Source organism: Pseudorca crassidens, chromosome 13 (genome assembly GCF_039906515.1).
Source record: "Pseudorca crassidens isolate mPseCra1 chromosome 13, mPseCra1.hap1, whole genome shotgun sequence".
Taxonomy (NCBI): domain Eukaryota; kingdom Metazoa; phylum Chordata; class Mammalia; order Artiodactyla; family Delphinidae; genus Pseudorca; species Pseudorca crassidens.
Window position 1 is genome coordinate 43,540,377 of NC_090308.1, and position 14,169 is coordinate 43,554,545.

Consider the following 14,169-nt stretch of genomic DNA (forward strand, 5'->3'; position numbering starts at 1 on the left):
AGAAAGAGCAGTGGGGGTCAGGACTGGTCAAACCACAGCGACAGACCTGACGCGGGAGAGAGATGCTGGCAAAGGTAAGATGTGGAGATCTTACCTGGAGTTCACCTCTTTCGCTTGGTAACTTTTTCTTGGGACAAGAGGCAGGAGGACTCTTTTCTGTTCTCAGACGTTTGTCTAAATAAAGCCCTCTCAAATTTATTTTTGTGGTGGGATTCCTAAGCAGACAAGAAGAAAAGTCACTCTCTCACCGAGCAGCTGCCCAGCTCCCACCAGGTTTTGCTCTGGGGCAGCAGCTACGGGCACAGAAAGCAAGCCGGTGAGCCTCTCCAAGCAGGTCCGCCGGACTGCTGGGAACCAGGGCTTGGTACACGCTCCCCAAACCTGGAGGACTGGTGCTGATTTCAAAGTTTCCAGGTGGAGGAAGAGAAAGTGGATCTGCAGAGAGTAAGGGGAGAGGGAGAAGCCCCTCTCCCCCCCTGCCCACGGGGGCGCCATGGGTAACATCTGCCTGAGGCTCCGGAGGTACCTGGAGCCCTGTCTCCCCTGCTTGTCTCAGGAGGCAGACAAGTCGGTGGTGATTCAGAACCCGTGGACTGTCTGCCCCCCCGATCCTCCCCGGCCGCCGCGTCTGGAGCCCGAGAGAAGCCAGGGCCAGTACTTTGTGGCTCTGTTTGATTACCAGGCTCGGACCCCAGAGGACCTGAGCTTCCGCGCGGGCGACAAGCTCCAAGTCTTGGACACGTCCCACGAGGGTTGGTGGCTCGCCAGGCACTTGGAGAAAAGGGCAGACGGCTCCGACCAGCAGCTGCAGGGCTATATTCCTTCTAACTATGTGGCTGAGGACAGGAGCCTCCAGGCAGAGCCGTGAGTAGTACACACATTTTATTTCTCAGCTCTCTGAGGGCGGGTAATGAGGTTTCCTTCTTACCTATCTGCAAACCCACTAATTTTCAAAGAGCTGCCTAGAAAGTATAAGGAAGTACTGGCAAGAATCTTCTAATTGAAACACACCTCCCCTGCTAGGTGAGAGTGAAACTGGAAGGTAGCTGTTGAAATGACTTCTATTAACAGTTTGTATACCCACAGGCCCTGGGTGCATTTTCATCAACATAAACGAATGGTGCATTTAATGCTCTATCTTTTCTTTGGCTGTAAAATAAGTCATGCCTCACTTTAACATAGAGCTGCATCTCATTTGCAGGTATATCATAGATCTTCCTTAAACTACACTTGCAAATCTAAAGTCCAGCTCTCTCTTTTTTTAAACTTTTAGAAGCATCACCTCCAGTTCTGATAGGAACACACAGGGGTAACTAATGTAGAAGGTCACATTTAGAAGATGCTACATTTTCCCAGTGAAATCATGACTGGATATTTTTCTTTGAGTCCCAGATATGGAGTTATGCTACCCAAATTATGATATCTTTTGGGTTTTATTATGATTAGAAACTAGTCAGCTACAGATGTTTAGGAAGTTTTAACAAGAAAAATAATGACATTATTTCTCCAGAGAAGGAGATTAAGACTTTACCCTGATATTTGAATAAATCCTATGAGTTATAGTGGAACCAAGGAAGAAAACTTTATGTACTTATGCGCGTATCCATCCGTCCATCCATCCATCCATGCAAGCGTCAGGTGGAGTAGTGGCATGGGGGGAGAAGGGGCAAGGTTATGCTAGTGGTAGTTGAATATAAAGTAGACAAAGCAAGATCTTGACACCATTGTCATACTTGGGGTCTGGTGTGTTGAGAAGCAGGCTCAGACTGCTACTTACACTAAACTTCTTGCTGCCTGGTTCCAGTGAAACCTAAGACTGGGAATGTCTCTCAGTACTCATTTTATAGAGTGGGTCCTTAGTAGAGGAACCTCTGGGGATTCACTCATTTCCTCATGTGTTTTTTCTTTTGATGTGAGCTGCAGCATCCCTTACTGGCCCAGGTAATAAAATTGTAGGAAGAGCCATGGTGCATTGTTGCTGATTTCCAAACTCAAATTCAAATACAAAAGGGGGTTGGGGGGCTTTTGAGATTCTTTCCAACACCAAGGGCCTGTAAATGTTAGGAAGTGTCTTATTTTACACCTAGATAGAAATCTCTTCCATTCCTATACACTAACAATGAAAAATCTGAAAGAGAAATTAAGGAAACACTCCCATTTACCATTGCAACAAAAAGAATAAAATACCTAGGAATAAACCTACCCAAGGAGACAAAAGACCTGTATGCAGAAAACTATAAGACACTGATGAAAGAAATTAAAGATGGTACCAACAGATGGAGAGATATACTGTGTTCTTGGATTGGAAGAATCAACATTGTGAAAATGACTATACTACCCAAAGCAATCTACAGATTCAATGCAATCCCTATCAAACTACCAATGACATTTTTCACAGAACTAGAACAAAAAATTTCACAATTTGTATGGAAACACAAAAGACCCCGAATAGCCAAAGCAATCTTGAGAAAGAAAAATGGAGCTGGAGGAATCAGGCTCCCTGACTTCAGACTATACTATAAAGCTACAGTAATCAAGACAGTATGGTACCGACACAAAAACAGAAATATAGATTAATGGAACAGGAGAGACAGCCCAGAGATAAACCCACACACATATGGTCATCTTATCTTTGGTAAAGGAGGCAAGGATATACAATGGAGAAAAGACAGACTCTTCAATAAGTGGTGCTGGGAAAACTGGACAGCTACATGTAAAAGAATGAAATTAGAACACTCCCTACACCATACATAGAAATAAACTCAAAATAGATTAAAGACCTAAATGTAAGGCAAGACACTATAAAACTCTTAGAGGAAAACATAGGCAGAAAACTCTATGACATAAATCACAGCAAGATCCTTTCTGACCCACCTCCTAGAATAATGGAAATAAACACAAAAATAAACAAATGGGACCTAATGAAACTTCAAAGCTTTTGCACAGCAAAGGAAAACGTAAAGAAGACAAAAAGACAACCCTCAGAATGGGAGAAATATTTGCAAATGAAGCAACTGACAAAGGATTAACCTCCAAAATTTACAAGCAGCTCATGCAGCTCAATATCAAAATAACAAACAACCCAATCCAAAAATGGGCAGAAGACCTAAATAGACATTTCTCCAAAGAAGATATACAGATTTGCAACAAACACATGAAAGGATGCTCAACATCACTAACCATTAGAGAAATGCAAATCAAAAGTACAGTGAGACATCACCTCACACCAGTCAGAATGGGCATCATCAAAATATCTACAAACAATAAATGCTCGAGAGAGTGTGGAGGAAAGGGAACCCTCTTGCACTGTTGGTGGGAATGTAAATTGATACAGCCACTATGGAGAACAGTATGGAGTTTCCTTAAGAAACTAAAAATAGAACTAGCATAGTACCCAGCAATCCCACTACTGGGCATATACCCTGAGAAAACCATAATTCAAAAGGAGTCATGTACCACAATGTTCATTGCAGCTCTATTTACAATAGCCAGGACATGGAAGCAACCTAAATGTCCATCGACAGATGAATGGATAAAGAAGGTGTGGCACATATATACAATGGAATATTACTCTGCCATAAAAAGAAATGAAATTGAGTTATTTGTAGTGAGGTGGATGGACCTAGAGTCTGTCATACAGAGTGAAATAAGTCAGAAAGAGTAAAACAAATAACATATCCTAACACATATATATGGAATCTAAAAAAAAAAAAAAGGTTCTGAAGAACCTAGGGGCAGGACAGGAATAAAGAGGCAGATGTAGAGAGTAGACTTGAGGACACGGGGAATGGGAAGGGTAAGCTGAGACAAAGTGAGAGAGTGGCATGGACACATATACACTCCCAAATGTAAAATAGATAGCTAGTGGGAAGCCGCCGCATGGCACAGGGAGATCAGCTCTGTGCTTTGTGACCACCTAAAGGGGTGGGATGGGGAGGGTGGGAGGGAGACGCAAGAGGGAGGGGATATTGGGATACAAGTATACGTACAGCTGATTCACTTTGTTATACAGCAGAAACTAACATAACATTGTAGGAATTATACTCCAGTAAAGATGTTTAAAAAAAAAAAAGAGAGAATCGGATCTTGTTTTTGTCCTGATCCATCGTGGTCACAGAGTGGCCTTTTCTGATGTTGGTATTCTGTGACGTTGTTTGTGTTCAAGAGGAGAACACCCAGGCCTAGTCATAAGTGCCAGGCAAACTCCTGGACGCTAGGGTCTGCTTTTCTCTTTTTCAGCCAGCATAATACAGATGCTGCTAAATGCTGTAGAGTCACACAACTGTCTGTCATGTAGCATGCACTTAAAAATAATATCTTGGGCTTCCCTGGTGGCGCCGTGGTTGAAAGTCCGCCTGCCAATGCAGGGGACACAGGTTCGTGCCCTGGTGCGGGAAGAACCCACATGCCGCAGAGCGGCTGGGCCCGTGAGCCATGGCCGCTGAGCCTGCGCGTCCGGAGCCTATGCTCCGCAACGGGAGAGGCCACAACAGTGAGAGGCCCGCGTACCACCAAAAAAAATATATATATATATATATATATCTTAATGGATGAATGAGGAAACAAATACGTGGCTGAATGTATGCAGACGTAGAAGAGACAAGTCCTGCTTTGGGGATAATCACATCTTTCTTTCTTTCAGGGTTCAGCTCTCATGACCCCCTTCCAGCCTGCCTCTGGAGCTTGTACTTTTATCGTATAATGGCTAGTTGTACAACTTCTCTCTTTCATATAAGACTGTGAAGTCTTTGAGGGCAGGATACTTGTGTTTCCTGTATCATGCCTGGAAAACTATTTAAAGCAGTGCTTGTGCTCCAGCGAATTTATAATCTCAGGAGGTGAGACTCTCTATTTCCTCTTGAAGTTGTAGATTCTGTGTAGTAGAAGCACTCTCCCATTCAGTTTTACTCAATGCTTATTGACGGGACAATTCAGCACAAATTGTTGAACATGGCAGAAGGGAAGTAAACGTATATTCAGGGAATGGGAAGTTGTACAGTTTAGCTGAAGCATTTACGGAGAGAGCAAATAGAAATCTGGAAAAAGAGGTTGGGACTAGGTTTTGGAAAAGACCATGTGTGCCACGTTAAAGAGTTTGGGTTTTGTCTGATAGGAAATAGATGGAAGTAAGAACTTTGAAAAGGCAGTGATGATGTGAGAATGGAATGGAGAAGAGAGAGGCTAGGGAGGAGTAGGGAAGTTGTACCAAATGTCTTCAGCATGAGGTTGTCAGGGTTTAATTTCTAATTGTGGTACTGTTAAAAAAAAAAGAAGAGTAGGAATATGAACAATCTCATGAATGAAAAATCAAGAGGACTTAGGGGAAGGGAAATAATTAGCACTTTTAAGTACCTTTGATGTGCTGAGCACACAAAACCATATATATGAGCTAATTTAATCTTTATAATAGCCCTGCAAGGCAGGTTTTCTTATCACTGTTTTTAGGATGAGAAAATTGAAACTCAAATTTAAATAAATCCAAGAGCATTCTTATCTGGTAAATAGTAGAGGCAAAACTACAAATTAGATGTAGAAGAGAAAGAGAGAGAATTAAAAATGTTATTTGGGACCACGTGAAATAGTAAGAGAAATATACATTTCATAAAGTACTTCTTATTAGGGGGTGTGGTTGAAACAGAAAAGCTGACAACACATTCGCTTTTAGGCATGTTGAATGTGAAGTACTAATAAGTCATCTCAATGACAATGTCCAGGAGAAATGTAGAAATACAAAACTTTGGGCAAAAAGAAAAGTCTATTCTGTGAAGATAGATTTTTGAAGGCATTCGCACCGAGGTGTTGTAGATATTACAGGAATATAAGAACTGCAGGGCATTGTAGGCTTTGCAAGGATTATGAGAACCATAGTGTGAGACTCTAAGAAACAGAAGGGGCCAAAGATTAACTCTTTAGAAATGCCCGTCATTTATGTGAGTAGATGCGGTGAGTAGATTGTAGTAACGGCCCGGTTTTTTATACCTCTTTACTACACACCCTAGGGTAGTCTCCTCCCACACAAAATCTTCCTTGACCACGGAACTTGCTTTGGCCAATGGGACGATAGTAAACGTGACAAAAATAGAGATTGAAAAGGGCTTGCATGTTGGGGCTTGCTTTCTTATTGCTCTTGGAGTTCTGTAACTACTATGAAAAAACTCAAGCAAACCTCCTGGAGGAGGGAAGACCATGTGAAGAGAAGCCCTATTTTGTCCCAGCTGACTTACCAGCTGAGTGGAGACTCATGATCCCAGCTAAGGTCAGTGGAGCCCATCCCAAAGTGCGCACCTTTAGATTCCTGAGTTAACCAAACACAGTCAGTTCTTCATATCTATAGGTTTTGTTTCTGTGTATTCAGCTAAATGTGATAAAAACTAGTTGGAAAAAAAAAATCCAAAAAGTGAAACTTGAATTCACCACATGTTGGCAACGGTTTACATAGCATTTATGTTGTATTAGGTATTATAAGTAATCCAGACATGAGTTAAAGTATCTTTAAGGGATGTGCGTAGGTTATGTGCAAATAGTACACCATTTTATATAGGGGCCTTGAGCCTCCACAGATATCAGTATCCTGGAACCAATCCCCCTCAGATAAGGAGGGAAGACTGTAGTTGTTATGAAGCAAAACCTAACTCATACAGGGAAGAAGAGCCCCTGAAGGAAACAATGAGCATCTTACTCAAAATAAGAAGACAAAATGTCAAGAAGGATGTTTTAGGTCAAATGCTAAACAAAGGTCAGAGTAATGAGGAAGAGGTAAAGACCATTAGATTTGCTGGAAGATTACTGGTGACACTAAAAAGCAGTTTTATAATGTAAATACAGATGATGTCATTCAGTAAAGAGAGTGAGTGAGTTATAACAAGGAACTTCATGCTGTATCTGGGACTCTGAACTGGGAGGTTTAGGCTGGGTTGAGCCATAGAAAAAGTATTGTATGTTAGGGCTCTACACGTGGGACTTGGGTCCATCCTGAGAACCTGAGACGAGGAAAAGCAAAATTAAAAGAAGCAGTGGAGCTTAGCTGCCTCCGTCTCTGAGCAGAGTATGCAGGGTCCTAAGGACTATGTCTGTTTGGTTGGGATTTACCAAAAATTTCACCTTCTCTAGGGCATCAAAGTTGGTAGCTTTTAAACATCCTCTGATAAGTTTAGATATTTCGATTTAGAAGTTGGGGCAGAGCGAGGATAAGTCAAGGGTTTATCTTTAGTGCAGTTGGGCCTTCCCAAAATTGTTGGCAAAATTAAAGAATTTTTCTCTTGAGTGCTATCCTCCCCAGTTTTGGGGTCATGTGGAAAGACTGAGCTTAGTTCAAGGTCTTAAAGTACAGGCAGCAAATATATGTAACTTGTAAAGAAGATTGTCTGTGAAGGTAAGCCCTGTTGTCTTCTATGATATACTATAGTTATAAGATATTCCTTGGTTTAACTTCAGGCTATTATCATGCAGAGAATACAATGATGTTTCAGATAAAAATAATAGAAAAGTGACTCAATATCTTGTATCTGCGTTAGGCAGTAGTTTATAGGAATCAGGCACATATTGGTGTTGATGCTGAATCACTCTGAACTCTGTACTACCTCTTATTAAAAGCCTCACTTTAAAAAGCAGTAGTTTAGGAAAATGGAGAGTCATGCTATTGATTTAGCAGGTCCTGGTAAAATGGTAGAAAACAAAATAGTTACATGATAATTAATGGAGATCAAAGGATCCCAGTAGACGATTTTTCTCTTATGATAATTTTGGTGCTTACTGAAACCCCTGATATCTTTTAAGGCAAAATTGTCCATTTTCTGAAAATTTTAATGTTAGAAAATATTCTAGTTTACCGATGGTTTTTAAAAAAACAACAACTTTATTTTTAAAAAAAAAACATGTTTGATAAATACAAAACAATATGTGCAACTTTAAGGTAAGATTTAAAGCATGATGATTAATGAACATCCATTTAACCAGCTAGCCTATGACCTAGACTATAACTAACAATGAGCCTATGAGTTCTTCCCCTCCCCCATCTCTATAGTAAAACCCTTTCCTAGGCAATGTTGATAGCAATTCAATTTCTAATAGTGAAAGGCTGGAATCAATCCAAATGTCCATTAATAGGAGAGGGATAAATTGTGGTTTATTTATTCAATGAAATATTATACAATAGTGAAAACGATGAAGTGAGTGGCATGCAACAGCATGGGTATGTTTTTGAAATATGTTGAGTGGAAAGTAAATTTCAAGAGATGGCATATAATATGATTCTAGTTTATAAAGTCTGCAAATAAAACCAAATAATATATTGTTTAGGCATGTATATTAGTAAACTATAAAATAAAGTAGGGGAATGATAAACAGCTATTTGATTTATTTATCTGAGTATTGTAGATTCTATGCTTCTGTTGAACATTTAAAGAAATGATTAAAAGAATGATTTTCATGATTCAATCATGAAAAGTAAAGGTAACAAATATTCTGGCCAAAAGTTCAAATGTAGATATTGTGATTGATCAGATATTGTTTATGACTCTGCCCTCCTCACAATACTATTTTCACTGAATTATCCTTTAATATTATCCTCCTAATATAAGAAAGACATAAAAAATTATAGCTTTGGGGACTTCCCTGGTGGCTCAGTGGTTAAGAATCTACCCGCCAATGCAGGGGACGCGGGTTCGAGCCCTGGTCCGGGAAGATCCCACATGCTGCGAAGCAACTAAGCCCGTGAGCAACTACTGAGCCTGCGCTCTAGAGCCCGTGCTTTACAACAAGAGAAGCCCCTGCAATGAGAAGCCCGCACACCTCAAAGAAGAGCAGCCCCCGCTCGCGACGACTAGAAAAAGCCCGCGCACAGCAATGAAGACCCAATGCAGCCAAAAATAAATAAATAAATAAATTTATTTTAAAAAAAACACATAGCTTTTGCAATTACTGTTGTCATTATCCACTCTGACTTTTTTTTTTTTTTTTTGTGGTACGTGGGCCTCTCACTGTTGTGGCCTCTCCCGTTGTGGAGCACAGGCTCCGGACGCGCAGGCTCAGTGGCCATGGCTCACGGGCCCAGCCGCTCCACGGCATGTGGGATCTTCCGGGACCGGGGCACGAACCTGTGTCCCCTGCATCGGCAGGCGGACTCTCAACCACTGCACCACCAGGGAAGCCCTATCCACTGTGACTTTTAAGATACTCCTTCCCCAAATTCCAGTGACAAGAATTCTTAACCTTAGACCATGGACTCCTAAAGGTTACAGAGAGGGGCTTGAGACAGTCTATGAACCCTCTGAAATTGCATATAAAATTTGTGTGATGTATATTTGTGCATTTTCTAGGGTAAGGGGTTATAGGTTTTACGATATTCTAAAAGGAATGGTGTTTAAAAAGTGTAAGAACCTGTTGTAAAATTAGCACAGACAAAGTTTGTTTGTTTCTCTTGAAAAATTGATTTACTTCCTTATAGCAGATAATAAATTATTAATTTATTATACACCACATTTTTATTTTAAGCTACGAGGAAGCTCAGAGTCCAGTTAAATGCTTGTTCACAATAACTGTATTTGACCTTAATTCTGGCTTATTTTCTTCCTTCTCTCTCTCTTTATTTTTTTGAATTCTTTTTTATTTCTACTTTCTAGAACATAATATTGAGTTTTGTAGGGGTCTGTTGTTATAACCTACTTTAATACGTAAATAGTGATGATCAGTCTAGACATGTTTTATGATCTTAAATTATAAATAAAAATAATTTTATATCTTTATATACTAATTAAAGGGTACTTAAAAAAATTCTGTTCCTGAGCTTTGTTGAGCGACTAGTTCTAAGCCAAACTGACAGGTTGTTTGATAGAATACAATTAAAGACTGTTGGCCAAAAACCTACCTTGCTACTCCCTTACTTCGCTCCCACTTCGCTTTTCTGGCTCTAACACTTGTTGGTGCTGTTTCCCCTGCCTCTTATTTGTTTGTTTCATTTCTTTTCAATTTCAACCAAGGGCACACATCTTTGTCTGCTGGAGAATTTGATACAACCTCCCCGCCATTTCTCCTTGTTTCCGGGATTGCAGTCAGCTTGTGTTTGTGCACATGTGTAGGATTCATTCTGGTTATCTCTTGATCTGCAGAGTGAGGCAGAAAAGTGCCCTCACTAGAGGCTTCAGCCCTGTGTAAGACCCACATGCATTAGAGGAGAAACACACAAGGAGCCAAGAAAAAAAAATAGAGACAAAGGGAAGGAAGGGACATAGTAGTTTAAAATGTCGGTAAAAAAGGCAGATGAATTTTTAATAAACATCAGAAAAGGAAATGTAAGGAACAAACCGAAGATCCCATAAGCTAAAATAAAATAAAATAAAGTAAAATAAAATAAAGTAAAGCTAATGTTTAAGGAATACAAAGTGAGAGTATGTGAGAAATTAAAGAGAATAGGAAAGAGGATTGAGGAGCAGACAGACAATATGGCTTGGTTTGTAGTTGAGGGAAGACTAGGTAAGGATACTTAGCATTTCCATGCTAAGAATGGAAGTATGTCAGACAAATGTGTTCTGTAGGGAAGTTCATGATTCTAGGCTTATAGTATTTAACTGTATTAAAATAAATATCCCTGGAGCTTTTGCTTTTGTGTTACATAAGCATTTATACTAAGGAGACTATAGCCAACGTAACTTTTCAAAGGCAGACTTTCTGTTGGGTCCATCCATAGTGAAGAAAATAAAATGCTAATCATTGTCACTGAAAGTGAGTTAAACCCTTTTCTTCCCTCATTCTGTACCCTCTTTCTACCACCCAAAAGATATGTTATATTTTAGGGTTCATCATCTTTCACAATGTAAAAAGAAAAGACCCCACAAAAATATGCATATTCATCATACAGAGAATGAAACCAAGTGACTTCATGGACCTAACAATGAATTGGCCTCCTGCCTGGACTGTGGGCAATTTGGATGAAAGCAAATTGATAGTGATATAAGAAGTCTTTTACATTCACTAATGGAAAATTGGCTGTATAGGCAAAGTGGTAAAACAGAAGACTTCTGTAGGGAATTAGAGGAAGTTAACAGCCTTGCTTGCTCCCACTGGTTGAGAAGGTCTCACAAAGAAAGTACTCCATTAGGGCAAACAAGAAGGATTTATTATTTGCTGATTTAATTGTCAAAGAAATACTATGTTCATAATAGTAAAACCAACTGTTGTTTTGCTGACATGTTCACATGTAGACTATGAAATCTCTTTTTGAGAAAATAAAAGAATAGATAGCTGAACATTTATCAGGGAAGGTTTACATAAGCTTCTGCACAGTTCCAATGATGACTTTTCCTAGGACAGAGGTCACTTACTTTGCTTACCTTATCTATACATTTACATTTGCAGTTAAGACTAATATTTTTCTTGTAAAGCTATTTCATTTATTTAATGCACAAAATACTATTTTTTTCCTTTTCAAAGGAACATTTTCAGTTTGACTTTGAAATTAACTTAATAGAAGCTAATCTTCTTCAAATGCAAAGAAAGAACATCTCCCAGGAATCTTTGCTTAACAGTTCTAGGAAGATAAAATATTTCAAAAAGCATTTCGTTTTAACATTCTAAGTGCATTGTTGCAGCTGCCAGAGATCACTGAACATGCTTAGTGGTTTAGTTTTGTATAGGGGTTGTTATGAGAAAAATGATCCCAACTTGTTTTTCAAACCTATGTTCTTATCCATTCGACATATTTTAGTAACTTTTGGTTATTATAATTTTGTACCATTGTAAAGAAATAGGAGTATAAATAATATACAGTTTAGTTTGATCCAGCAGAAAGTAAGTATATTTGCTAAGGGTAACCCAAGTAATTGGCAAGGTTACTGCATTCCTGGAGCTTAACCTATCTGACGGATCTCAGTCCCAGCTGAAAGAGGGGAGCAAACTATCCTTATCACTGGAGGTTTTGTCATGGAGAGAGGCTTTGTCCAAGCTAAGAAGGTAACTTTGTCATTTCTTCTTAAACTGCTTTTCTATTTTTAGAAACCAAGTATTTGGTCAGACAAACTTATTGAAAAAGAGCAGACAGATCTCCTACTGCATGTCCTTTTTCTGTCTAGACACTTTTCCTAGAATGGAAAATCAAAATGAAATCATGTTTAATGGAACTTAGAGGTAATGGCCATTGAGAAAGAGAGCCAGATGAAGAGAAAGAAAATAGATGGAATGAAGACAAGACAGAGGAGACGAAGGAGAGCATAAGGAGGAGAAGGCAATTTCTATTACAAAGGAAAGTAACAAGTGTCAAACAATCACTGAGCATGTTCTTCTCTACTGTAAATAGAAACCACAGAAACAGATATTCACCCTGCTCACTATTTATTTGTGAGAATTTGTTGCAACACAAAAATTCATTACCTGTTAGCTTAGCCACTAATATTGAAAAGAAGAAAATCAGTACAGTGGAGTATTAAGGAAAACCTTTAATAATAGCTCGATTAAGAGGTCAATGAGTTGGAAAGCTTGATTTTAATGAGTGGCTACACAATTTACATGACAATTTCTCTTCTACCTTTTTTGATTCAGTCATTTTGTTACATTTAGTTCAAATGTATTGACTATCATGCACAATACTTTGCTAATCAAATATGTTAGCAGATTATAACTTTGAAACAGAATTTTTCAATCAATGTTATTAGGTGAAAAGTTTCTGGTAGTATGTATTTGGTGGGTGCATAGGTGCATAACGGCTGAGGGGGCATATTGAAAAAGAATTAGCAAGTTTAGAATGTGCCTGAATCTTAAGCATTCTGTAGGTTCAACTGAAATTGAATCTATGGATATTCACTTCTTATAAAAATTCTTGACCTCTCTTAAGGTCACCACTATAATTTAAATTCCAGTTAGTAAAGAATTAAATTATTTTTCAGAACTAATTTCCTCTTGGAAAGCTATGCAGCAGCAAGCAAATAAAATCAACATTCTTAACTCTTAAAAACAACCCTTAACTCCTCTCCCCCTCGGGCTATTGCACATAATCTCTTCTCTACAGCAAACCTTTGAAAAAGTTGCCTTTACTTGGGGTCTTTTTCATTTTTTTTCCCCTCTATCTCTCTCTCAACCACACTCCTTCTTTAAATGTTTTTACTATATGAATTTTCCAACATATACAAAACTGTAGAAAACAGTACCCCGTTGTCTCATCACTCAACTTCCACAAATATCCTTATACTCCTTTTTCCCACCTCTACTCCCACCCCACCATGGGTTATTTTGAAGCAAATCCTAGACATCATATAATTCTATCTGTAAATTCATTTGTAAGTATCTCTAAAATGCATGAAATACTCTTAAACAAACAAACAAACATAATTGAGTATAATGATCACTCCTAAAAATATAAAATAACACTAATATCATCAAATATCTGGTCAGTGTGAAACTTCCCATAGTTTTATAAACCTTTTCTTAATATTTGGTTTGAATCTAAATTTTTGTGGATTTATTTTGTGATTTGTTTGTGGATGCAAGTAAAGCCCATACATTACAATTGGTTTATTTGTACCTATTAATCTCCCTTAACTTGGATTCCTTTTCTATGTTCATCCTTGGTACATTCCTTGAAATGTATTTCCTTTGCTTCCGAAGCTGGATTTTGCGGACTGGTTCTCTCTTGAATTGACTGCAATTAGACTTTATCACTCCAGGAAGCTGCTCTTATTAAAGGTCACCAAGAAACTCCACATTGCAAAATCCATTGGTCAGTTCTTAGTCTTCATCTTAGTTATCTTACCAATACTATAATATTTAACACACTTGATAACTCCACCATCCTTAATACACTTCTTTTAATTGATCTCCAGGATACCCAGTCACCTGGTTTACTCCCGCATAACTGAGACATTTGGGCTGGCACCCTCTCTTCTCCCAGACCATTAAATATCGGAGTGCCCAGTCCTCTGACCTTGATCCTCTTCTCTATCTGGCCTCATTTTCTTGGTCATCTCGTTCAACTTGAGACATGTATAACTTGACATCACTATATCCTAATGGAAGTTTCCAAATTCCAGGCATTTCCAACACTTCCAAAACTGAGCTCCTACATTCCTCCTATGAACCTGTCCCACTGTCTTCCCCAGCTCTGTCAATAACAACTATGCCTCCATTTGCTCAGGCCAAATATCTTGGAATCACCAACAGCCATTTTCCTTTCAGACCTCACTT

General features: G+C 39.0%; 1 protein-coding gene across 1 annotated transcript in view; it reads left to right on the plus strand.

Moving 5' to 3' along the window:
* Positions 1 to 493: 493 nt before the first annotated feature.
* The window catches only part of FRK (fyn related Src family tyrosine kinase), an 89,439-nt gene continuing 75,763 nt past the window's right edge, over positions 494 to 14,169 (plus strand). Inside the window, exon 1 of the mRNA XM_067702309.1 lies at positions 494 to 864. Coding sequence (XP_067558410.1) covers positions 494 to 864 — 371 coding nt within the window. The remainder of the gene's footprint in view (positions 865 to 14,169) is intronic.